At 42.3% G+C, this 25031-nt stretch overlaps 1 protein-coding gene across 6 annotated transcripts in view; it reads left to right on the top strand.

The window, feature by feature from the left end:
* Positions 1-25031, top strand: part of MTHFD1L (methylenetetrahydrofolate dehydrogenase (NADP+ dependent) 1 like) — a 225912-nt gene that overhangs the window by 53943 nt on the left and 146938 nt on the right. For all 6 annotated transcript variants that reach the window (XR_016395253.1, XR_016395255.1, XR_016395254.1 and 3 more), the window contains 7 exons: positions 918-1054; positions 2487-2533; positions 4742-4849; positions 5748-5822; positions 7453-7555; positions 16191-16267; positions 22362-22502. Coding sequence is in view for 3 of the 6 variants with exons in the window: in XM_022559240.2 (XP_022414948.2) it covers positions 918-1054; positions 2487-2533; positions 4742-4849; positions 5748-5822; positions 7453-7555; positions 16191-16267; positions 22362-22502 (688 nt within the window). In the remaining 3 variants the exon portion in view is untranslated. The remainder of the gene's footprint in view (positions 1-917; positions 1055-2486; positions 2534-4741; positions 4850-5747; positions 5823-7452; positions 7556-16190; positions 16268-22361; positions 22503-25031) is intronic.

Raw genomic sequence — 25031 nt, forward strand, 5'->3', positions numbered from 1 at the left:
AAGGCAAAAGAAGTTTTTAAACTTGTAACAGTGGTTAGGATATGCCAAGGAACAATTTCATGGGTCTTTACTTGAGAATGTAATATACGCCTGTCCCATTACTTAATTCTTTGATGTTGTGAGCCTCTGATGCTTGGCTTTGTAGGGTGTGTGCTCAACAGTGAGCTCCCAGAGCAGACTTCACCTCCTGAGTGTGCTTAGGAGCTGCGGACTTACTCCTTCCCAATACTGGAAGGGTGGTTGTATGGGAAGGGAGAGGCTGAGTGTGTCTGTAGGAAGCTACAGGAATGCAGATATCTCCTCTTTAGGACAAAGAACTTGTCTAACTGTAAAAGCTATCAGGAAATGAATGGGCCACCCTGGAGGTAATGAGCCTCCAGCACAGCTTGTGTTTAAACATGGCTGGACAAGCCCCGACACTGATATCTAGAAGGAGATGGATGAATGGGGACATTAGAATCCCTTCCAAAATGAGAGTCTGGCCATGCCTCACCACCCATGGACCGTTGACTTAGGCCTCGTGCCCACTTAATGCCCTCGGTAAATGGCCCTGGAAGAACAAATGCCAAATTATCCATCAGCAAGAAAGTGACATCCGCTTAATTATTTAAATCGTTTTGATGAATAATCCTTTGCCGTTTCTTGAAGTTGATAGTGTTATTGGCACTACTGCTGAATTAACTTTTCTTTCTTGGCACTCTTGGTAAAGATATGTCTATATCTTGATTTTAGCTTAAGCACGGACTTTTGTGATGTGGGTAGACCATAAAAAGATCCAAGGAAGTTGAATGGTTCAGTGATTCTGGAGTGGCCTGGTCTCTCTCAGTCTCCTCCGAGTTGGTTCTTGTACCATAGATTGACTGTGCATAGGTTGTCTAGAAAATATTAAATTTACTATTCCTTTTCCCCCACACCAGGATCACACCCACCCCTCTGGGAGAAGGGAAAAGTACAGTTACAATTGGGCTCGTGCAGGCATTGACTGCGCACCTGAACATCAACTCCTTTGCCTGTCTGAGGCAGCCTTCTCAAGGACCGACTTTTGGAGTGAAAGGTAGTTTATTTAACAACTAGTATGTTTTTCAGGGCAAAATTTATCACCAACAATCGTGGAGTTACAACTTACTAGAGGAACTGATACATTTCATCTCTACATGCACTCCCGCAGCCCTCCCCCCCTCCCCCTCCTCCCTGCACATTCAGGAGGTCGCCGCAGCATGATCCTCCCACAGAGAGAGCTTCAGGGGGGAGGTCTCAGCGGAGCCCCTCAGGAAGCCGATTCCCTTGCTTCCCTTGAGCGACGGTTGGGCTCTTGCTCGGGACTCCAGCCTTGAGCAGAAAGCCTTCCATTTCATCAGTACCTTCTTTGCCGAGCGGTTTTGAAACTCAGCTGTTTATATTGGTGTTTTGTCATCCCAGCCAAGCTAAAAGGTCTTTCCATCCAAACCGTTAAGAGATCCCTTAGGTCAGCCCCAAGCCTCATGTCATTGGAGTTGCTGTGTGGGCCCCAAGGAGCTCTGGAAACTGGCTGTGGAGCGGGAGATGCGATGAACTTCCTCTGTGGCTGTGGTTGGGCTGCGATCTGGCACCTCCACAGTCACTAGTCTTGCTTCATGGATTTATCATGAATCATTCTTCACTTTATAATAGCCTTTACTGCTACAATTACTGCTTGTTCTCGGTACTTTGTGGTTTTTAGCAGCATTATATTTATATTACTGTTACAAATATTAACAACTCCTAACTTTAAGTACTGTTAGAATGTCATACATTATGTAGTGCAGTGAACACTAGATGTGGACAAGAAGCCTGGGGTTTTATTTGCGGCTGTGTCTCTTACCGCTCTGTGACCTTTAGCCAGTCATAACTTCTCTGAGCCGCATGTGTAAAAGTGTAAAAGGTATATAGTACTAGGCTTACCAGATTATCGTGAGGCAAAATAGTGTATAAAAATAAGGTCAACTGTAAAATGATGTGGACACAGAAGGTATCATTGTTTTAGGATAGAGAAGTCTTTTTAATGTCGTAACTTTACTATTTTGAGGGATTAGCAGCATGATAAATCATATATACTAGTAACTAAAATAAACTGACAGGAGTCTGTAATGTGTAAGTCTGTTGATCAGGTAGATTTTATTTAGGAAAGTTTTTGGTACTTTAAATGCACGTGCGGTTTAGGTGAAGCATAGCCACATAGATCTAATAATAAATTAACGACAGAATCTCATGTTCGCTGTAATGCCGTTTGCTGTATTCTGCTTACCCCCCTTTTAAACAAAGAGACCAAAGTCCTTAAATTATATAGTGGGACGTAGGGTGAACTTTCTTCACCTTCTGTTCTGCTTTGCCTGAGACGTATTATTTCTCACTGCCTCTTTTTATTACATCTTGCGGGTACGTGCCTCCCTGTTGGGCTTGGGGAGCTGTGTCCCTGGGGCTCCTGTACTTGGCACCTCATTTCAAATGGTACCTGCTCTGTTGTTTAGGAGGAGCTGCAGGTGGTGGATACGCCCAGGTCATCCCTATGGAAGAGGTAAGATTCCAAGAGACACGTGTCTTGTGTCACTGTTTTTCCCTCCTGGAACCTTTTCTCTGTGCTTCTGTAAATACAGGCCCACAGTACTTTATCCTCGATCCCAAAGTTCTGAAGGCTCTGAAAACCAGAAATGTTTGCCTGACCCATTTGGGGGAAAACCTGACATTTACTGTTAATGAGCTACTTACGGATTTTGTCTGTGCCACTAGGTGTAAATATTCATATATTTTGCTGCAGAAATATTATTTTTGATTAATGGATGCTGACCTGGACCCTGCTTGGAATGTTTTACAATTAAATTATGTGTCCATCACACTACCTTTCTACATTCCAAAAAATTCTGAATCCCAAAACCCACCTCAAGGGTTCTGGATGAGAGGATGCAGAGCTGTATCTCCATCAGTCACCGGTTATACTGCTGAATTCAGGAAGGCCTGGACTCTTCACTCTCTGAGCTGAGACTCCAGAATCAAATCCAGCCGCTCATCTGTATCCACAGGTTCCACATCCATGGTTTTGACCAACTGCAGCGTGAAAATACTCGGGAAAAAAAAGTTTTCCAGAAAGTTCCAAAAAGCAAAACTTGAATTAATGCACGCTGGTAACTGTTTTCGTAACGTTTACATTGTATTGAGTATTATAAGTAGTCTAGCGATCATTTAGATTACACCAGGGGATGAGAGTATGTTATATGCAAATACTACACTATTTTACATAAGGGACTTTGAGGATCTGTGGATTTTGCTGTCTACGGGGTCCTGAAACCAATTCCCCATGGATACTGAGGGACAACCATAGTTCCAAAAAAAAAAATGGTCCAAATAGGCCAATGGTGTCAATTCTTATTTTTACAAGACCAGTTTCTACACTCTGTATTAACACTTCCTTGTCCCCTGGATTTAACCAGTGACCAGGTCCCATCAGTTCCACTCTCCACATGAGCCTCTTGGTTCAGGTCCTGAGAAGTCTTCCTAAAGCCCATGTCCTTTTCTGTTGCCTGCATTTCAGCAGTTACTCAGTCACGCTCCGGCCATCTCTCCACCCCCAGTGTCTCGGGTTCCCATGCCACCCTCCCTGTCTCCACCCTGTCAAACTCCTTGCCCTGTTTTCTCTTGGTTCCAAGTCTGGAATGTTCTTCCCTTCCTTTCCTGCCTTCCCTGCTCAGCTCACATTTCAAATGGTACCTGCTCCGTCGAGGTTCTGTTCCATCCCACGGATCCCCTCCTGCTCTGTGTTTACCTCCGTGTGGTCCCATCGGCCGTGAGGAGTTAGACCCCCTGGGCCCCAGCACTTAGCAGTGTGCCCAGCATGTAAGAGGTGCTCACTAGGAAATATTTGGTGATTTTGTTGAAGGAATAGGAAAGGGTTTTCTTTTTACCCACAGGGATGTGAGCATGATGGAAGCTAGAGGGAAATTTTGGACAATCTTCAAATGTTGGGGGTGGGAGTGAGAAAGCATAGTCAAGGCTTGGCTGAGAAAAATAGCCCCAGGCCTCATCTGCAGGAGGATGAGTAACAGTCACAAGCCAGGAAGCTCCAGAGCCAGGGGGCCAGGTTGGGGATGGAGTGTAAGGAACGTGGCCTGGGGAGTATTGAAAGGGCGCTGCTGACCTGCTGTCATATGGCATCACCTGCATGGCCCAGGTTGGGCCAAACTGAGGGACAAGGTAGTTAGAACTATCTGAAAAAGTTAGCAGATTACAAACATGCTGATTCTACAGATAACAATCGTGTGCGCGTAAGATTAGAAGAAAAATAACGAAATAGACAGTTGTGAGGGTGATACTTTTTTTCTATTTCTCAGGCTGTCACATTCTATATTGTTCTATGGCTACTGTGTGTTTTATTCCCTGCCTTATTCCAAAGTACATTTGATATGGTACTATTTTCTTAATTATAAAACAGTGCATAAAAGTACGTGAAAAAAGAAAACCAAAATAAGGAACCCAATCATTAAGTCCATCAGAATTGTTTCACTCTTAACCTGAGAAAGGAAGAATTTGCAATAGAAAGTCTGTGCAAGTATTCTTTGTTGTCAAGTGGAAGACTGACATTTTCTGATCTTCGGATTCAGGCTATATAAAACATATCCTAAGCATTGTAAGGGTATGTCATTAGCAGAATATTTTGTTTATTTGGAAAGTCCTTCAGTACTGCAATGGTTGTTTGAAACAAGTAGAAAGATATTTTCGTTTCATTTTATAGTTCAACCTTCACCTGACTGGGGACATCCATGCCATCACCGCTGCTAATAACTTGTTGGCCGCTGCTATCGACACAAGGATTTTGCATGAAAATACTCAAACAGATAAGGTGAGAAAGGCTCCTTGTTTTAAGATGCCCAAAAGGCCATTTTGGGCATCTTATCCTGGGATTTCTGGATTAAGGAATTCATGAAAAAACTTTTGGAGTCCGAAAGTTCTCTGAAATTCTATTCAAAATGTTGTGAATTGTATATATGTCCTTATTTCTTAAGGAGAGGATCTTTACTTTGGTAAGGTTCTCAAATTAGTTTATGACCACTATCAGGTTATTGGGAGAATTATGCTAGTTGCTCTTTTTAAGCCAAATTGTCTTCAAGACGAACCTTTAGTTTTAAAGGTAATTGGTAGACAAGTTCTCTTAGTTTTGCCCATGGGTGTAATCTCTGGTCTCTGCTAAGGGGGTTGGAGAGATATCTTTTTAAGATTCTGATGTTACAGGCAGCTATCCTAGATGCCCTGCTAAACAGGTCAGACCCCCTTTTTGGGCCTCAGGGCTGTAGGGTCTGAGAGGTAAATCACACACCTGAAGGGGACAGACTACTAGATGCTAATTCCTCATAGACATAGGACATGGATAAAAGTGGGAATTTCTGACACATTTTACAAAGGTCCTAACATCCTCCAATGAAACTAACTCCCTAGTGAGTTTTTGAAGCCAAAAATAAATATAGAGATAAATTTTAATTTGGTAGTTATAAGGCTGTAGATCAAGAAATGTATTTTCATACAAACTCTTTACAATATGCATTATTGCAGATCTAGTCGAATTTATTAAAATGACAGAACTTCAGTCTAAATTGTTTACATTAACCAAGAATTTTAATAGGGTCTGTAATCTAAACAGTTTGGTTATAAATGTAATGAACTTTGCCATATTCTGTAAATTGTCCAAGTTCATGGTTGGCCCTTAAACTTTTGTGAGTTTTGTTTTTATTTTGCGTTTCTAGGCTCTGTATAATCGACTGGTTGCTTCAGTGAATGGTGTTAGAGAATTTTCAAAAATTCAACTTGCTCGGCTGAAAGTAAGTTTCTAGTTAATGGTTCTTTAAAAAGAAAATACCCTGGAAACAAATCAGAAAAATTGTCAGAACCAGAAATTTTGAACTTGATTTGATTTTGGTTTTCAGATGCTTTTTTTGGATATTGAACTCTAAATAGACAGAACAATGTAACAGAGATTGCCCAGAACTGATGCCTGAGGCCTTGATCCTGCACCAAAAAGCAGGTGGACAAATTAGTTCACCCTTATAGATGTCAGCTTCTTCATCTATAAAACGAGAGCACCACTCTGCTGAGAACTCTGGTCAACTAACAAATGAAGATTGCCAAGAGTCTTCCTTTTCATGACAGTTCTTAATTTTCTAAGAAAGACTTTGAAAATTCATCTATTTCAGTTTTTATTGTAGCAAGATTCTAAGATTGTATTTGTGGATGTGCTCTTAATTCTTATCCATTTTACCATTTTCTAGTGCTGTTTGCTACTTAATGCCCTACTATCACATAGATTTTCCCTTTGCTTTTTTTCAGACTAAAAAATAACTTTAATGGTATAATCTACGGCCACTGGTTGGTGAGAATTGGTTTAAAAAATTCATCCCCTGGCTTCTTACTGAACCAAGTTCAGTTTGTTGAGAATAACGCACAATATGGTATCCTCAGCATCTCCAATGTTTATAGTTTGCTTCCCAGATTCTTTTCTTATACCTTATCAAAAACCACTTTGTTAGAGTGTTTTCTTTATAGAAAGAGATGCTTTAAAAGTTTTAATTTTTTTTCTTGTGGAATTAGAAATAACTTGAAAACGTAGACATAATCGTTACTTAAATTATTGGTAAGGACTTCCCTGGTGGCGCAGTGGTTACGAATCTGCCTGCCAGTGCAGGGGATACGGGTTCGATCCCTGGTTCGGGAAGATCCCACATGCCTCGGAGCAACGAAGCCCGTGTGCCACAACAACTGGGCCTGCGCTCTAGAGCCCGCAAGCCACAACTACTGAGCGTGCACTCTAGAGCCTGCGAGCCACAACTACTGAGCCCGTGTGCCACAACTACTGAAGCCCACATGCCTAGAGCCCACGCTCCACAACAAGAGAAGCCACCGCAGTGAGAAGCCCGTGCACTGCAACGAAGAGTAGCCCCCGCTCGTCACAACTAGAGAAAGCCTGCGTGTAGCAACGAAGACCCAACGCAGCCAAAAATAAAAATAAAATAAATAAGTAAAAGAGGAAATTGTTAAAAAAAAATTATTGGTATTTGTATCTGAAAAGAACAACTAGTGAACTGGAGCATCAGTTAGATGGAAGTTTTATGCCCCTTCTGTGCACGGCATGTGGTGACTATGTAGAGAGCCTTAGGCTATGACAGACAATACGGCACTTATTCTTTGTGTACTGTCACCTGTTATTCGAAGGGTGTATTATTACAAATACACCCTTCGAATAACAGGTGACAGTACACAAAGAATGTCTCCCATTTTAGGAGGTGTTTGGATCCATTCATTTATGAGTTGGACTAACCTACCATTTACTTGAAGTTCAGCTTAGTTTTTAAAAAGGCTTTACTAGTCATGGAGAAGGTAAAAGTAGAGGGATAATTTGGTTACATCTTGCTTTTTATTCCTTCTAAAACATATTTTGTTCTTCTTAATCATTAGAAACTGGGAATAAATAAGACTGATCCGAGCGCTCTGACAGAAGAGGAAATGAGGAAATTTGCCCGTCTTGACATTGACCCCTCCACCATCACGTGGCAGAGAGGTAGGTGCTGGTGGCTAGATGGGGAGGGTGACATGTCTTCCAATTGGAGCTCTGCATAAATGCACAATTGTATTTCTTCCCACTGTCTTCCTAGCTCGCGTTACATAATCCCTCCATTTATTTCCGTCACTTATTTTACCAGCCTCTTCTCTCATCCTTGCCTCCTATTTAGGAGAAAAAGCTGTACCCTTAGCTCATCCCATTCACCCCATCTCTTCCAGATTTCCGAGGAAAATTACTTTTCTCCTGTCTCATCTCTGGCCTCCTGTATTCTCTTTGGGGGTAAAAATGTCTGTGTCTCTCCCCTTAATTGTCCTGCTGCCCTCTCTACCCGCCATTCTGATTTCTTACTGTCTTCCTCACCACTAGCTCTAAGCAGGTTAGAAATTTGTATTTTCAGTGCAGAATATTTTCTCTGAGTCTCTTGCTTCCAGCCACTTACTAGAATCCCCTTCAGCACTTCAAACGTGGGGCAGAGGGACGTCTGTCCTGACCTCCCTCTTTTCCTCTTGGCTGTGACACCCCTCACTTCTCCCACACTGCCCTCCATAAGGGTGGGATAGTGGGGAAAAGCACTAAATGTGGGGTCAGGAGCGTTGAGTGGGTGTCTCCCCCTCAGCGAGTCACATACCTGTTCTGGGCCCCAGTCTCTTGGAGATGGAAATGGAGGCGGTAATACATAATTACAGGCATGTGGTAATAGCACTTGATAAAACCTACCGAAGAGTTAGATGGTGTGTATTCCTTTTTTTTTTTTTTCTTTTTTAGAATTAAATCACAGCTGCTTTTACATTAGTACCAACTATGATAAGATTTTTTCCAACTTTTTTTTTGAATTTTTAAATTTTATTTATTTTTTTATACAGTAGGTCCTTATTAGTCATCAGTTTTATACACATCAGTGTACACATGTCAATCCCCATCGCCCAGTTCATCACACCACCATCCCCACCCACCGCTGCTTTCCCCACTTGGTGTCCATACGTTTGTTCTCTACATCTGTGTCTCAATTTCTGCCCTGCAAACCGGTTCATCTGTACCATTTTTCTAGGTTCCACATATACGTGTTAATATACGATATTTGTTTTTCCCTTTCTGGCTTACTTCACTCTGTATGAAAGTCTCTAGATCCATCCACGTCTCTATAAATGACCCAATTTGGTTCCTTTTTATGGCTGAGTAATATTCCATTGTATATATGTACCACATCTTCTTTATCCATTCGTCTGTCGATGGGCATTTAGGTTGCTTCCATGACCTGGCTGTTGTAAATAGTGCTGCAATGAACATTAGGGTGCATGTGTCTTTTTGAATTATGGTTTTCTCTGTGTATGTGCCCAGTACTGGGATTGCTGGGTCATATGGTAATTAATTTTTAGTTTTTTAAGGAACCTCCATACTGTTCTCCATAGTGACTGTATCAATTTACATTCCCACCAACAGTGCAAGAGGGTTCCCTTTTCTCCACACCCTCTCCAGCATTTGTTGTTTGTAGATTTTCTGATGATGCCCATTCTAACTGGTGTGAGGGGATACCTCATTGTAGTTTTGATTTGCATTTCTCTAATAATTAGTGATGTTGAGCAGCTTTTCATGTGCTTCTTGGCCATCTGTATGTCTTTGGAGAAATGTCTATTTAGGTCTTCTGCCCATTTTTGGATTGGGTTGTGTGTTTCTTTAATATTGAGCTGCATGAGCTGTTTATATATTTTGGAGATTAATCCTTTGTCCATTGATTCATTTGCAAATATTCTCTCCCATTCTGAGGGTTGTCTTTTCGTCTTCTTTATGGTTTCCTTTGCTGTGCAAAAGCTTTGAAGTTTCATTAGGTCTCATTTGTTTATTTTTGTTTTTATTTCCATTACTCTGGGAGGTGGATCAAAAAAGATCTTGTTGTGATTTATGTCAAAGAGTGTTCTTCCTATGTTTTCCTCTAAGAGGTTTATACTTTCAGGACTTACATTTAGGTCTCTAATCCATTTTGAGTTTATTTTTTTGTATGGTGTTAGGGAGTGTTCTAATTTCATTCTTTCACATGTAGCTGTCCAGTTTTCCCAGCATCACTTATTGAAGAGACTTTCTTTTCTCCATTGTATATCCTTGCCTCCTTTGTCATAGATTAGTTGACCATAGGTGCATGGGTTTCTCTCTGGGCTTTTATCTTGTTCCATTGATCTGTGTTTCTGTTTTTGTGCCAGTACCATATTGTCTTGATTACTGTAGCTTTGTAGTATAGTCTGACATCAGCGAGTCTGATTCCTCCAGCTCTGTTTTTTTCCCTCAAGACTGCTTTGGCTATTCGGGGTCTTTTGTGTCTCCATACAAATTTTAAGATTTTTTCTTCTAGTTCTGTAAAAAATGCCATTGGTAATTTGATAGGGATTGCATTGACTATGTAAATTGCTTTGGGTAGTAGAGTCATTTTCACAATATTGATTCTTCCAATCCAAGAACATGGTATATCTCTCCATCTGTTTGTGTCATCTTTAATTTCTTTCATCAGTGTCTTATAGTTTTCTGCATACAGGTCTATTGTCTCCCTAGGTAGGTTTTTTCCTAGGTATTTTATTCTTTTTGTTGCAATGGTAAATGGGAGTGTTTCCTTAATTTCTCTTTCAGATTTTTCATCATTAGTGTATAGGAATGCAAGAGATTTCTATGCATTAATTTTGTATCCTGCAACTTTACCAAATTCATTGATTAGCTCTAGTAGTTTTCTGATGCCATCTTTAGGATTCTCTATGTATAGTATCATGTCACCTGCAAACAGTGACAGTTTTACTTCTTCTTTTCCAGTTTGGATTCCTTTTATTTCTTTTTCTTCTCTGATTGCCATGGCTAGGACTTCCAAAACTATGTTGAATAATAGTGGTGAGAGTGGACATCCTTGTCTTGTTCCTGATCTTACAGGAAATGCTTTCAGTTTTTCACCATTGAGAATGATGTTTGCTGTGGGTTTGTCATATGTGGCCTTTATTATGTCGAGGTAAATTCCCTTTGTGCCCACTTTCTGGAGAGTTTTTATCATAAGTGGGTGTTGAATTTTGTCAAAAGCTTTTTCTGCATCTATTGAGATGATCCTATGCTTTTTATTCTTCAATTTGTTAGTATGGTGTATCACCTTGATTTGTGTATATTGAAGAATCCTTTTATCCCTGGGATAAATCCCACTTGATCATGGTGTATGATCCTTTTAATGTGTTGTTGGATTCTGTTTGCTAGTATTTTGTTGAGGATTTTTGCATCTCTATTCATCAGTGATATTGGTCTCTAATTTTCTGTTTTTGTAGTATCTTTGTCTGGTTTTGGTATCAGGGTGATGGTGACCTCATAGAATCAGTTTGGGAGTGTTCTTTCCTCTGCAATTTTTGGAAGAGTTTGAGAAGGATGGGTGTTTAGTTCTTCTCTAAATGTTTGATAGAATTCACCTGTGAAGCCACCTGGTCCTGGACTTTTGTTTGTTGGAAGATTTTTAATCACAGTTTCAGTTTCATTACTTGTGATTGGTCTGTTCATATTTTCTATTTCTTCCTGGTTCAGTCTGGAGAGGTTATACCTTTCTAAGAATTTGTCCATTTCTTCCAGGTTGTCCATTTTATTGGCATAGAGTTGCTGGTAGCAGTCTCTTAGGATGCTTTGTATTTCTGCGGTGTCTTTGTAACTTCTTTTTCATGTCTAATTTTATTGACTTGAGTCCTCTCCCTCTTTTTCTTGATGAGTCTGGCTAATGGTTTATTAATTTTGTTTATTTTCTCAAAGAACCAGCTTTTAGTTTTATTGATCTTTGCTATTGTTTTCTTTGTTTCTATTTCATTTGTTTCTGCTCTGATCTTTTTTTTTTTTTTTTGTGGTACGCGGGCCTCTCACTGTCGTGGCCTCTCCCGTTGCGGAGCACAGGCTCCAGACGTGCAGGCTCAGTGGCCAAGGCTCACGGGCTCAGCCGCTCCACGGCATGTGGGATCTTCCTGGACCGGGGCACGAACCCCGTGTCCCCTGCGTCGGCAGGCGGACTCTCAACCACTGCGCCGTCTGGGAAGCCCCCAACATCATTTTTAATTACCGATATGAATATGTTCAGCATTTTATTGGGAAGTCTACTACCTTTTTTTTTTTTGGCTGCATTGGGTCTTCATTTCTGTGCAGGGGCTTTCTCTAGTTGCAGCGAGCAGGGGCTACTGTTTGTTGCGGTTTCTTACGAGCTTGTAGTTGCGGTGGCTTCTCTTGTTGCGGAGCACAGGCTCTAGGCATGCCGGCTCAGTAGTTGTGGCTCGTGGACAGTAGACCACAGGCTAAGTAGTTGCGGCGCACGGACTTCGTTGCTCCGCGTCATGTGGGATCTTCCTGGAGCAGGGCTCGAACCGGTGTCCCCTGCATTGGCAGGTGGACTCTTAACCACTGCGCCACCAGGGAAGTCCTAACTTTTTTTTTATAACTAGGATTAATTATTACTATACCATTATATCTGAAATGCATAGTCAGCTTTTTCAAGGCATTTGTGAGTTTGTGTTACTCTTTAAAACATTTTTGTGAACAAAAAATTAATGCAGGTGGAAATCGGTATTTTTTTTTTAATTAATTTGTTTAATTTATTTATTTTTGTCTGCATTGGGTCTTCGTTGCTGCGCGCAGGCTTTCTCTAGTTGCAGCGAGCAGGGGCTACTCTTCATTGTGGTGTGTCGGCTTCTCATCGCGGTGGCTTCTCTTGTTGCGGAGCATGGGCTCTAGGCGCACGGGCTTCAGTAGTTGTGGCTCACAGTCTCTAGAGTGCAGGCTCAGTGGTGTGGTGCACAGGCTTAGTTGCTCTGAGGCATGTGGGATATTCCTAGACCAGGGATCGAACCCGTGTCCCCTGCATTGGCAGGCAGATTCTTAACCACTGTACCACCAGGGAAGCCCTGGAAATCAGTGTATTTTAAACCTAGCATGGGGATATGCTAAAAAAGGAATTTTTACACAAGGGGCGCTCTTCCGCATCTGCATTGTGGCTCCAGCTGAGGCAACCACCAGAAATGGGGCCACCCATTTCTAAGTGGGTCTTAGAAAAAGAAAGGCTACACAATCCCTCATATGTACCCAGGGCCACCTTGCAGATTGCTTTCTCCCCAAGAAGCATGAAAGGACTGAAGCATACCATAGTTGCAAATCACTTTTAATGCGAGTGATAACGTTAAAAAATTACTCCAGATAAATACTAGAATTGTATTATTGTTTAGGGCACTAAAGTGCTAATTATTGCTATAGACAAGCCACCTAGGTCAGAGGAGTTTGGAATGACGTTTGATAGCTAGTTTGGCTCTTATTCCCATGCATTAATATAAGAAATAGGACTCTCCATCAAATAGATTGAGGTCATTTAATAGTAAGTTTTCGGGGCTTCCCTGGTGGCGCTGTGGTTGGGAGTCCGCCTGCCGATGCAGGGGACACGGGTTCGTGCCCCGGTCCGGGAAGATCCCACATGCCGCGGAGCGGCTGGGCCCATGAGCCATGGCCGCTGAGCCTGCGCGTCTGGAGCCTGTGCTCCGCGGCGGGAGAGGCCACAGCAGTGAGAGGCCCGCGCACCGCAAAAATAAATAAATAAAAAGTAAGGTTTCTTTGTTGTTGTTCTTTTTTTTAAAGACAGTATTGGCTTAGAGCTAGAAAGAGTATGGCCTTTGGGTGAGATTAGATGCTTTTATAATTTGATAACTACAGAGGGGACACTCAGTGACCACATGGGGCTAAAAAACTCTTCTGAGACCATAGATGTCGCATATTGAATGCTCGCCTCTTCCCTTTTATCCTTTGTAAGAAATTTAACTCGGGGTTGTTTTCTCCTATGCTTCCCGTCACTAGCTTGAAGGCCTCATAAGTGCGTGGTAACAGGGTGGAACTGGGAGTCGATAGAGTATTCCAGAAACACATAGTATAAGCAGAAGAAACAGTGGACATCACGTCATTTTATTGTTCCTCGAAGGATGTGAACCCTGCTTTTCTGAGTATCAGAACCCCTGGGGCCTCACAGGCCCTTAGACCGAAGACCAAGAAGCCTCAGTCTCCAGGGAACTGACATCCAGTTACTAGTTCCCAGCAGTCCCCTACAGCCTTGCAGGGAATCAGTGCACTTCTGCCGAAGCCAAAGTAGTGGGCCTAGCCTCGATGCCCTACCCTGTATTTCCCGGTCCCTGAGCTGGTGCTGGTTGTTTTAACAAGCCACTAGGAACACTCTGGATGCTCCTCAAAACAGAGCGGTGTAGTCCTAAAGGGACCGTCTAGGGCAAAGAGTGAAAAACCAGATCTCTCCCCTCTGCGGGGTCCCCCCTCCACGCCTACCTGCACTCTCCATCTCTCCCCTTGCCAGTGAGTGCCTTCCATCAGAGAATGATGTCTTGTCCATCTTTGTATCCCTGTACAGCTCTCACAGGACCTGCCACAAAATTGGCCCTCAGTAAATAGCCCTGAAATGAATAAGTATGTTTCTCATTCCATCTTCACCTCTGTCACTTAGAGGGCAGGAATTCCGCATACTAACTTAGCGTTACTTTCTGTTATCCACCTTTCTTGTGTATCAGAATTTGATCTTCACATTTCTTTCATGTATCACTGTCATCTCACACGTCTTTCCGTGGACATCAAAAGCCTGGTGAGACACCCTGTTCTGCCGGGGCTGTGCTGATAAACGCACAGGTGGCCTTCCGATGCCACTGATTATAGCGGATCTTACTAAGGCTTCTTTTGGGGGGGGCGGTTCTTGTTTGTGTTTTCTTTGCTAAATAAAAACCAGCTGAAATACCAATAAAAAGATCACATTAAGACTGTGTATACTACACATGAGAGTAGGAATTATTTTTACTTTATATGATTCTGCACCATTGGTCTTGGGAATAAAGTACTAGCTAGTGGTAATAGTGAGAGGCATTCCGTTCTCTGTATGCCCTCTGCTTATGCCTTAAAGTCATAGAGAGGTTTCTGTGTGCTTGAGGAGGGTTGCCTGGGTGCCTGTATGAGTGTGCGGTAATATGAATGTATATATGTATGTGTGAGAAAGGAGAGGGTTTGTTTGTTTTTGATTTTGGGAGTTTTCTTTGGCTGCGTTGGGTCTTCGTTGCTGTGTGTGGGCTTTCTCTAGTTGTGGCGCGCACGCTTCTCATTGCGGTGGCTTCTCTTGTTGCGGAGCACGGGCTCTAGGCGCACGGGCTTCAGTAGTTGTGGCATGTGGGCTCAGTAGTTGTGTCGGCCCCCGGGCTTAGTTGCTCCGCGGCATGTGGGATCTTCCCAGACCAGGGATCGAACCCGTGTCCCCTACATTGGCAGGCAGATTCTTAACCACGGCGCCCCCAGGGAAGTCCCGAGAGGAGAGTACTGTATGTAGAGAAAGAGGCCGGCGGCGAGTCAGGGAGCAGCAGAGGCGGGCGAGGCTGGCAGGTCTGTCCGTGCCTTGTGTGTGGAAGAAAACGTTCACAATTTCATCCTACAGATGCTTGTAGTCCCCAAATACACAATTCCCGCCACCGTTTCGGTCAGAGCCATATTAAACATTTAGTCAATTGGATCTAAGTTGTCAGTGACGGCTTGCTGTTTGATGCAGTATAAATTATTAGTGAAGTCTGTGTCCTTCTGGCTTTACTTTCTGGCATGGTAGATGTGGTTTTCACAAACAAAATGTAAATCGGTGCAGTTCATACAGGCCAGTGAAGAGAGTAAAGAGAATTGATACTTACTCGAATCATCATTGACTTCTCCCCCCACATATACTACTTTATTTATTTGGGGGTTTTTTATATGGTAAAATATACATAGCATATCATCTTAGTCATTCATAAGTGTGCAATTCATGGCATTAAATATATACCACGAATGGCATATAGGCCAAGGCTTGGGATGGCTACACCATCCCCGCTAACTACACCCCAAACCTTTTCATCATCCTCGACACTCCCTCAATAATAAGTCCTCACCTCCCCTCAGCCCCTGGTAGTCACCATTCTACTCTCTGTCTCTATAAATTTGCCTATTCTAAGACCCCCATACAAGTGGAATCATACCGTATCTGGTTTATTTCATCATGCATAATGTTTTCAACGTCCGCCTATGTTGTATCATAATATATCAAACGTTCACTCATTTTATGGCTATACAACATTCCATTGTGTGTCTATACCACATTTTGTTTATCTATTCATTGGTCAGCGGACACTTTGCTGTCTCCACCTCTTGGCTGCTGTGAATAATGCTGCTGTGATCATGGGTATGCAATAACCACTTCCGGTTCCATTGGATATATACCTGGAAGTGGTGGGTCAGATGTTCGTTCAGTGTTTAACCTTCAGAGAGACTTAATTGGCTTCTTCTTGTGCCTCAGGTTTCAGTGTAAAAAGGACACTCCTTCAGAAATGCTTTTCCTTACTGCCTGTTCAAAACGGCACCCCACCCCAGACCCCTTCCCGACACACGCCGTCATATCCCCTCCTTGGTTTCCTAGCTGGGTGATCCCTAGTTTATTTGACCCCTTTCTGTGATCCTCCCACGGGATCATCAGCTCAGGGAAGCCAAACCTTAGCTCTTGCTCTCTGCTGCCTCTGCAACACCCAGAATAATGCCAGACACACACTGGGCAGCCAGTCCCTGCTCGTTGATGCTCTGTTCTCTTCTTTTCCAGTCATGGATACAAATGACCGATTTCTACGAAAAATAACCATCGGGCAGGGAAACACAGAGAAGGGCTTTTCTCGGCAGGTAGGTGGTGTTTTCTCCAGGGAGGACTCTGCTCTTGCACTTAAAGCGGCCCAGAAGCTGGTTCTCCACATTTCTCTTCTTGTTCTTCCGCCCACAGTAACCAGTGGGCCCCTGATGAGTCAAGGTGTTTCTTCCAGTCCCTCAGCAGGACTGGGAAATCATCAGGAGACAGAAAGTCTCCAATATTATTTTGCCACCCTTTTTCTGTGTGATTTTAGTTGTGTTCCTGGTAAGAGCCATTCAGGGTGTCCCTTGAATATACATTCTAACGTATTTTATACATTAGATATAAAATAGTACGAACCCACCCAGTTCGTACTATATCTGCATAACAAATGAAAAATGAAAATCTCAGACACATTACTCACGTTTCATAAACCAAAGAACAAACACCCAGTTATTTGGCTTAGTAGCCTGAGAAGTTGTTAAGGATAATGTCTTATTACCCAAATCCAGAAAATGTAGAAGATAGATTATGATGTCCACCTTCATTTTAATAGGTCTCCAGGATGGGGTGATGGTGCTTAGTGAATATAAATTCATTCTATGATTTTTCAGCCAGGCCTAGCAGGCCTCTAAATTATTATTTTTTGTAGTAAACTTTATAGCTTAAGACACTTTTAGATTTATGGCCTTTACATTGTTAAGTTTTTATTAACCTAAAAAGAATCACTTTTACTATAGTATTCAGTCCTCATACCAAATAGACTTTTGGATCTTTTGAAATATTTGAATTAAAAAGTGAATCTGAACAACAAGGTCCTACGCTATAGCACAGGGAACTATATTCCATACCCTGTGAGAAACCATAATGGAAAAGAATATAAAAAAGAATGTGTGTGTGTGTGTGTGTGTGTGTGTATAAAACTGAATCACTTTGCTGTACAGCAGAAATTAACACAACATTGTAAATCAACTATACTTCAACTTAAAAAAATTAAATTTTAAAAAGTGAATATGAGGATTGAATTGAGAAGACAAGCTAAGCCCCTATTCCATCCCTCCTCCAAATCCTGAAACTTGCACACACAGATTTCAAATAGTCAGCATCCTTTCTAGAAAACCGGAGTCATGGCCATACTCTTTGGGGAAGCTTCTGAAAGATAGGAAGATGGAATTGGATGGGTGGAGAAAAGCACAAACCAAGATATGGTGGAAGTATTGGAGGGGGTCGCTAAATTCAAAGGCATTAGATACCCTACTTCTCAGATACAGGAGAGGGATGGGGACAGCTCCCAAAAAAACTGGTGCACAGGCACCTTCCTGGGACACCTGTGTTGAGACACAGCCAGTGGTACATTGGTCTCAGCCTTGGGGCCCAGCCGTGGGGGGCGGCTCACATCAAAGTCACAGATTCGCTTGTGTACCGTGCTTCCTGGCTGGCAGTGAAAAGCATCTGGTGCAAGGAAAAGCAGTATATTGTGACACTTAGGAGAGGGCAGCCTTCTGTCATTTGCACAGTGGGCAACCTCAGGACTAATCCTGTGAGAGACTGCAGGACGGGAAGCCAAGGAGCAGCATGTCCTATGTCCTACTCTCTTGAATGTCTAGAGACAGGGTGAGGTTGTCAGAAATCAGGTCCCCAGACAAGGAAAAGGGAGCATCAAAGCCAGGAATCGTCTGTATTAAAGGAAAGCACATATCATGAACATGGACACCAGACGCAGTAAAGGGAAGCTTAGGTGCCCTAGACAAGATTGCAGATCAGATGGTGGCGGGGTGGGGGGGGACTTTGAAGAGATTACCATCAGTATTCTCAGAGGCTTAAGGGAACTGTCCTACAAGGATTGAGAATTAGCTGTTGTGGAAAAAAAATGGGTTAAAATCTTGGAAATAAAACTGTAGTGTCAAAGTAAAAATCCAGTTAGTAGATTGAATAAGAATAGGGTTAACTGAATGAGAGAGGAAAGTTCAATCTAAGAAACTCTCTCAGAACATACTACCAAAAGGAAAACCATAGAAAATATAAAGGAAAAATCAAGAGACATACGAGACACACCGAGAAGTTCTAATACTCATCTCAAGTTACCGGTGAAAGTAACAGAGAATGTAGGGAAGAATGTATTTGAGGAAATAATAAAAAGGGAATTTATTGACTCTAAGGAAAATTTAGAATTTTCATATTAAAAGACTTAACAAGTGCTGAGCGGCATAAATGAAGTAGACTTACACCCAGACACATAATGTTGAAATTTCACAACGCTAAGGGTAAAAAAAAAAATTCCAAAGAGCTGCCAGAGAGGAAAAAAGTCTTGATGAGTCACAAAGGAGTAAGATTCAGATTGTCATCAGACTTCTCATTGACAGCACTGAATGCAAGGTGACACTGGGAAAACCGATTTGGAGTTCTGAAGGAACAGGATTTTCAATCTAGAATCCTTGAGTAGAAAGAAAAAAAAATTTGGAACAGAAAATACAAAATAAGCTGGCATAAGTCAAACACAGTAGTTTGGCCTAGTAGAATTGGCACTGACATAAAAAGCAGAAACTCTAACGAATAGATAATTTTGACATAAATAAAAATTAAAATCTTCCATATGGAAAAATGATTTACAAAATCAGGAAAAGACCAGTAAGAGTCTGGGAGAGGTTATTCGCAGTATAAATTTAACAACGGGTTAAAGTGCCAAGCATAAAAAGAATTTCCATAAATTAATACTCAAATACTGCTCTCAGTAAGGCCTTCACTGGTCACCTTCTTTAAAACTGCACCTGCCTGTCCCCAAACTCCCTCTTTCTTTCCCTGCTATCCTTACTTATTTGTTTATTTCCTGCCTTCCCCCACTAAGATGTGAGTTTCATAAGGGCAGGGGTTTTGGTATGTTTTGTTCACTGCTGTATTCTCAGTGCATAGGACTTTGTTACATAGGAGTAGTAGGTGTTCAATAAATCTAGACTAAAGAAATGGATAGGATAAGTAGAAGATAATAAGACTTATCTATGAGCTCATTAAAACATAAATAAATTAATATTAACCGTTAGTGAGGATGCAAAGAAATAGAGACTTTTATACAGTATTAGTGAGAATATAAATTGTAAAGCCTTTTGGATGATAGTTTGTCAGTATTTAAAATTTGAAATGTCAGAACAGTTCTAACTTCAGGACTACAGATTTTTCTTAAAAAGGGGGGAATAGTTACTCAGGTACAAAAAAAAAATCTATATATAGGATACTAATTGCAGCATTTTTTGTAATGGTGAACATTGGAAGCAATCCAGTGTTCATCGTTAGGGGTGATTACATATATTTGGTGTATCCTTTTGCACAACAGAAACAGGTAGCCATTGAAAATGATAAAGTGTATATCGGGGGAGTGACATAGAGCTCTCATACAGATTGTGAAATTGAAGGTTTGTCCATACAAACGTATGGACACCATGGGGGGAAAGTGGTGGTGGTGGCGGGGGTGATGGGATGAACTGGGAGATTGGGATTGACATGTATACACTGATATGCATAAAATAGATAACTAATAAGAACCTGCTGTATAAAAAATAAAATAAAATTCAAAAAAATAATAAAATCAAATCTTGGAAAAGAAAAAGAACACATGTTAAAAGAATTTGGACTAAAATGAGTGTAGCGTAATCCAGTTTATGTTAAGAAAAAGCCAGCATACGTGTTTATATGTGTAAAAACACATAACATGGAAGCTGGAAAGCTGTTCACCTTCTGAAATCAGTGACTTCTGATTTCAGAAGAGGAATAGTAAGGAAGTTCCTTCACATTTTCTCTGCGTATTTTTGTACTCTATCTTGGCACTAGAGAGATGCAGGATTAACAATTGCTGTGATCTGAATGCCTATTTTGTGCCTTTTATTGGTAGGCCCATTACATACGTGAGCACATTTAGTTTGTAAATCTGGTTTGCAAATGAGAAAAGTTGCCATATTGTGTTAAGTGACTTGTCCAAGGTTATGTTCTATATTGCTTTATGCATACATATTATTAAGTAAGAAGGGATTATATCTAAGAGGTTTAACTGCTTTTTTTAATCTTAAAACTATTGAGAACATCTTTTTATGTCAGTAAATGTAGATCTATATCATCTTTTTTGGTTTGTGGGACCACACAGCTTGTGGGATCTTAGTTCCCCAACCAGGAATCGAACCCGGGCCCTTGGCAGTGAACGTGCGGAGTCCAAATCACTGTACCGCCAGGGAATTCCCTATATCATCATTTCTTTAATGCCTATATAATACCACATCTTGTAGATGTACCATAATAGATACAACCATTTCGCTGTTAATGGACACTTAGGGTGTTTGCAGTGTTGGGCTATCATAAATAAGCTGTAACATACACATGATAAACAGATCCATACTTGCAGAGTCAAAGGGGATTCGCATCCTTGTCAACATGGCTTTTTGTCTTTTGTCTAAATCTGTGATAAACAATAAGAATAATCTCATCTACACCTTTATGTGATTTAGAAATATTTTATTTGCAAAACAAAAGTGAGCAGCCCTCTGTTAGCTGTACCATTCAGGCATAAAATGAGTAACTATATTTATATCGATCCTTGTTTCATTTTGATGTTGCTAGAGATGCAAAATTTTGAAATTGTAACGATTACAAATGAAGAACTTATGGGTGTTATACATTCCACTTATCACTTACACAGTTAGTTTTTTTTTTTTTTTTTTTCGGTACGCGGGCCTCTCACTGTTGTGGTCTCTCCCGTTGCGGAGCACAGGCTCCGGACGCGCAGGCTAAGCGGCCATGGCTCACGGGCCCAGCCGCTCCGCGGCGTGTGGGATCTTCCCGGACTGGGGCACGAACCCGTGTCCCCTGCATCGGCAGGCTGATTCTCAACCACTGCACCACCAGGGAAGCCCACACAGTTAATATTTTAAGAATATTTCTAGCCTCAGGTTAAAAGTCTCATCATTTTTAGTTACTTTTCATATGTACTGTTTTTAATGGAACCGTGGTGTAGAAAACCCTAAATTTCATACAATGAAAGACCACTGAGATTTGGAATGGGTTATATTGAGAATGTAATAGTTGAGTATAGGTGCATTTGCCTTTCAGGTAATGTGTTTTCAGTAAATCAGTGACTGCTGAAATCTCAACCAGGAAGTAGCCAGAAAGCTCCTTCTTTCCTTCACTTCCTTTCTTGTGGGTGCCGGAAATGGACAATAAAATATCTCCTGAGGTGATCCCTCCAGGGCACAGCCATTTTCTATGTAAGACTGAACTTGTCTGGCTCATATGCCCCTTGGGAAGGAGTGTAATGAAGCGGTTTTGTCTGGTGGCTGAATTCGGAGGGGGAGGATATGCGGGGTCCTTGTGTCTCTTTTGGTTCCTGTTGGATTGTGTCCAGCTTGGAATCAGAGCCAGGAGCAGGAATAGGAAGGCCAGGGACATTTCTCAGGAAGTAGCCGCTCTCCAGCATTCATGGCTGGACAATTCATGATCTGATGTGGCCAAGCCTCCGTGGACAGCTCAGAACTGATTCCATGCCACCTTGTGACTGGGGGGATGACAGAAGTCGAGGGTCTCCTCACCACTGTGCTGAGCTCTAAGTCTGGGAGACTGGCCTCAGAACCCTCTTTTTTCACGATCTGCTGCTTACCTCTTTGCTGGGCAGACACATGCATCCCCCTTGACACACGTAAATAACAGCAGGGGTAGGCAGCAGACTCTTCCTTTATTTTGCTGATATGCATTGAATGCCTCCCGCATTTCACACGCAGGCCTCCAAGCTGGGGACTCAGGAGCAATCCCTCCCCAAATGGTCCCTGCCTTCATGGAACTTACAGTCCGCTGGTGGAGCCGTGCGTCCATCACATCATCACATTAATAATTCCGAGGCTGAAACGTGCTACAGAAGCAAATCTCATAGCCCCGTGAGCTCCCGTAACGGGGGGCCCAGCCAGGCCGTGCTCAGACAGCAAATGGAGGAAGGGGTGGCCTCCCTAGGGAGCACCGATCCCAGGACCGGGCATGTGCTGGAAACTTGTGCCTCTGAGAACGGCCCATCGAGGGTTAAACCCTGGGCCTGCAGGAATTGCTGCAATACAGATCCCCATGCAAATGGCCATCCAGGTGGAGCTGCAGCTGACCAGTACCTTGGCTTTGCCTTTTCAGGCGCAGTTTGACATCGCCGTGGCCAGTGAGGTCATGGCAGTGCTGGCTCTGACTGACAGCCTCACGGACATGAAGGAGCGGCTGGGCAGAATGGTGGTGGCCAGTGACAGAAACGGGCAGCCCGTGACGACAGGTGATTTGGTACGTCCATCTCAGAAGCTCCAGAGAGCTCGCTGCCCCTGTTCTTTTGTGATCAGGAGAAGGTTTTCTTCCTCTTACATCACTGGGTAATAATGGGAATTCAGAGAATTTCTGCACACGTTTTCCTGCTCACCATCCCGTTTGTCTTACAACTTCATCATGTTCTCACAGGCATTTATAACATGCTTGTGCCTGACTGCAACCAAAGCATATGAAACCTATTTCGTGAGCTTTTCACGATCCTTTCCAATCCTGATCTCTGCTCTGCCTGGGGTGCCGTCATCCTCCTGCAGCCTGTGGCTTTTTTAAAAAAGTGTGATCTATGCTGGCTTTAAATTGAGGGCAAATCACCTTTCCAAGGAATAAGAAGTGACTCCACCTTCATGGAAGGGAAGGTTAAGTTAAAAATGGCACATTTTTGGCTCCAGCCTGCTCCCTGGGCACCCTGGTTGTTTAAATTCGTGCCTTCGACTTGGGTTTCACATTATAAAAACAGAGCTCCGCCTTAATCATTCTTACTCATGTAGCTTTCTGTTGCGTGGAATGATGCTTCTTACAAAGCTTTCACGGCACACCACCACCTTCCTTAGTGCTTTTTGTAATTTGGAGTGCTAATCTTTTTTCCTTTTTTTTTTTTTTTTTTTGCTGTACGCGGGCCTCTCACTGTTGTGGCCTCTCCCGTTACGGAGCACAGGCTCCGGACGCGCAGGACCAGTGGCCATGGCTCACGGGCCCAGCCGCTCCGCGGCGTGTGGGATCTTCCCGGACCGGGGCACGAACCCATGTCCCCTGCATCGGCAGGCGGACTCTCAACCACTGCGCCACCAGGGAAGCCCTCTTTTTTCCTTTTTTGAATAACCAGCTTTACTGTTAATCCCCATCAATGGTGTAGCTATTTCATTTGCTTGTACGTGTTTATAAGCACATAGTACTTAGTATAACGTAGGCAGCCATTACTCTAAATTTAAGCTTACTTTCCCACGTATCGAGTCACGGACCATAATGGAATCTTATGTGCACGCTGACGATTGAAAAACAGTTGTGAAAAGGAGACAGGCAAATTAATATTTTATTAATTCCAGGGCCTTGGGATATAATTTGAAACCTTTGCCAAAATGTCTTGGTTACCTTTTGGCTCTTTTGAAGAGATGAATCTGAATGACTCGAGTCTTGTCAAGTAGATTAAATAGATACATTTATATCAGCAGCCCATGGAATGCTTAGTATAAGGCTTAAAGAGAAAACTCAAACCCAGGTTGCTGTAAAAGTACTGCTTTTTAAAAATGATCGACATCTCAACATTTGTCTCTAAACTTGCATATAATAGTTTCTGTATAAATATTTATCTGTATCCTCTTAACCTTAGGTATCAATAAGTATGTGCCAGGAGTAGTTTGAAACTTTATCCACAAATATTTCCCTAAAGTTACTCCTTTGGTTTGTGATAAAACTCTTGGATCTGGACCAAAATAACCCAAAGTTAACTCTTTTTAGTTTTCTTTTGTGTTTCTTGTTTGCAGAAGGTACCTGATTTCTTTATATAGTTATAATAGGAAGGTTACAGTTCTTGCAAGGTTTATTTTCTGCAATAAAGTAGAAAGTAAATTTGATTTTTAAAGAAATCTTCAATGATTAAATATTATAAAAATACAAAAGTAGAAACTGATCATATAAGAGAAACACTTAACATTGTTGGTGATGGAGGTAGAAGGAGAAAGTAATAAACGAATGCACCTTGGAGAGCTGAAGAGTCTCTAGATTCTACCACCTTATCTGTTAGGATCTGTTGCATGCCACATTTATTTTTTCAGGGCCATGTTCACATGCATTTGCTCGTATTATGGCCTTCCCATAACTGACTAATCTGTTGAAAGATACTTGCCCAGTGTCTTTAGAAAAGGTGGAAGGGAGTTTTTTTTAAAAAAGCTTCCCTTTGTGGCCTTCTTTGGCACAAATAATTTCCCCAGTAGCTCTCCGACTTCATCCCTGCTGTGTCTCTTCCTCCACCTCTTCTTTTCCAGGAATGGGATAGGGAGCTTTGACAGAGCCCAACTCAAGCATTATAGGATTGGAAGGAAGCAGCCACAATCTATGTACAAGTGGCATCAGCTCCATTCTAGGCAGACATAGCACGAGAGACAGAAAAGGAGGAGCCTTTCCAATGCAACCGTGTTCTGAGTGCCTTCGGTTATCTGTGGGATGAGAGGTCGAGAGAGGGTGGGAAACCAGAATAGGTGCCTTTAGACACGTCCCTTTCCCTTTCTTCGTTCCCTCTGTGTAACGAGCCTTGTTTTTGTTCTTCACCTGATTTCTTGGGGCAACAGTGTAATCTCTGGTAATGAAACATGATGTGCATAGTTGCAAATTGAAAGGTATGGCAAGCCTCTTATTTCCGTCAAAGGAGGTTTTTTTTAAAAATGCGATGACTACTACTTCCCCATCACATCTTAGAAGGGTTGGCATCCATTCAGGTGGAGGAGAGATGGACAGAGGCAAGAGCACTGTGTCACCTGTAGCTCAGAGGTGACG

Source organism: Delphinapterus leucas, chromosome 12 (assembly GCF_059928025.1).
Source record: "Delphinapterus leucas isolate spDelLeu-1000000601 "Yukka" chromosome 12, BTC_Dleu_Yukka2, whole genome shotgun sequence".
NCBI lineage: Eukaryota > Metazoa > Chordata > Mammalia > Artiodactyla > Monodontidae > Delphinapterus > Delphinapterus leucas.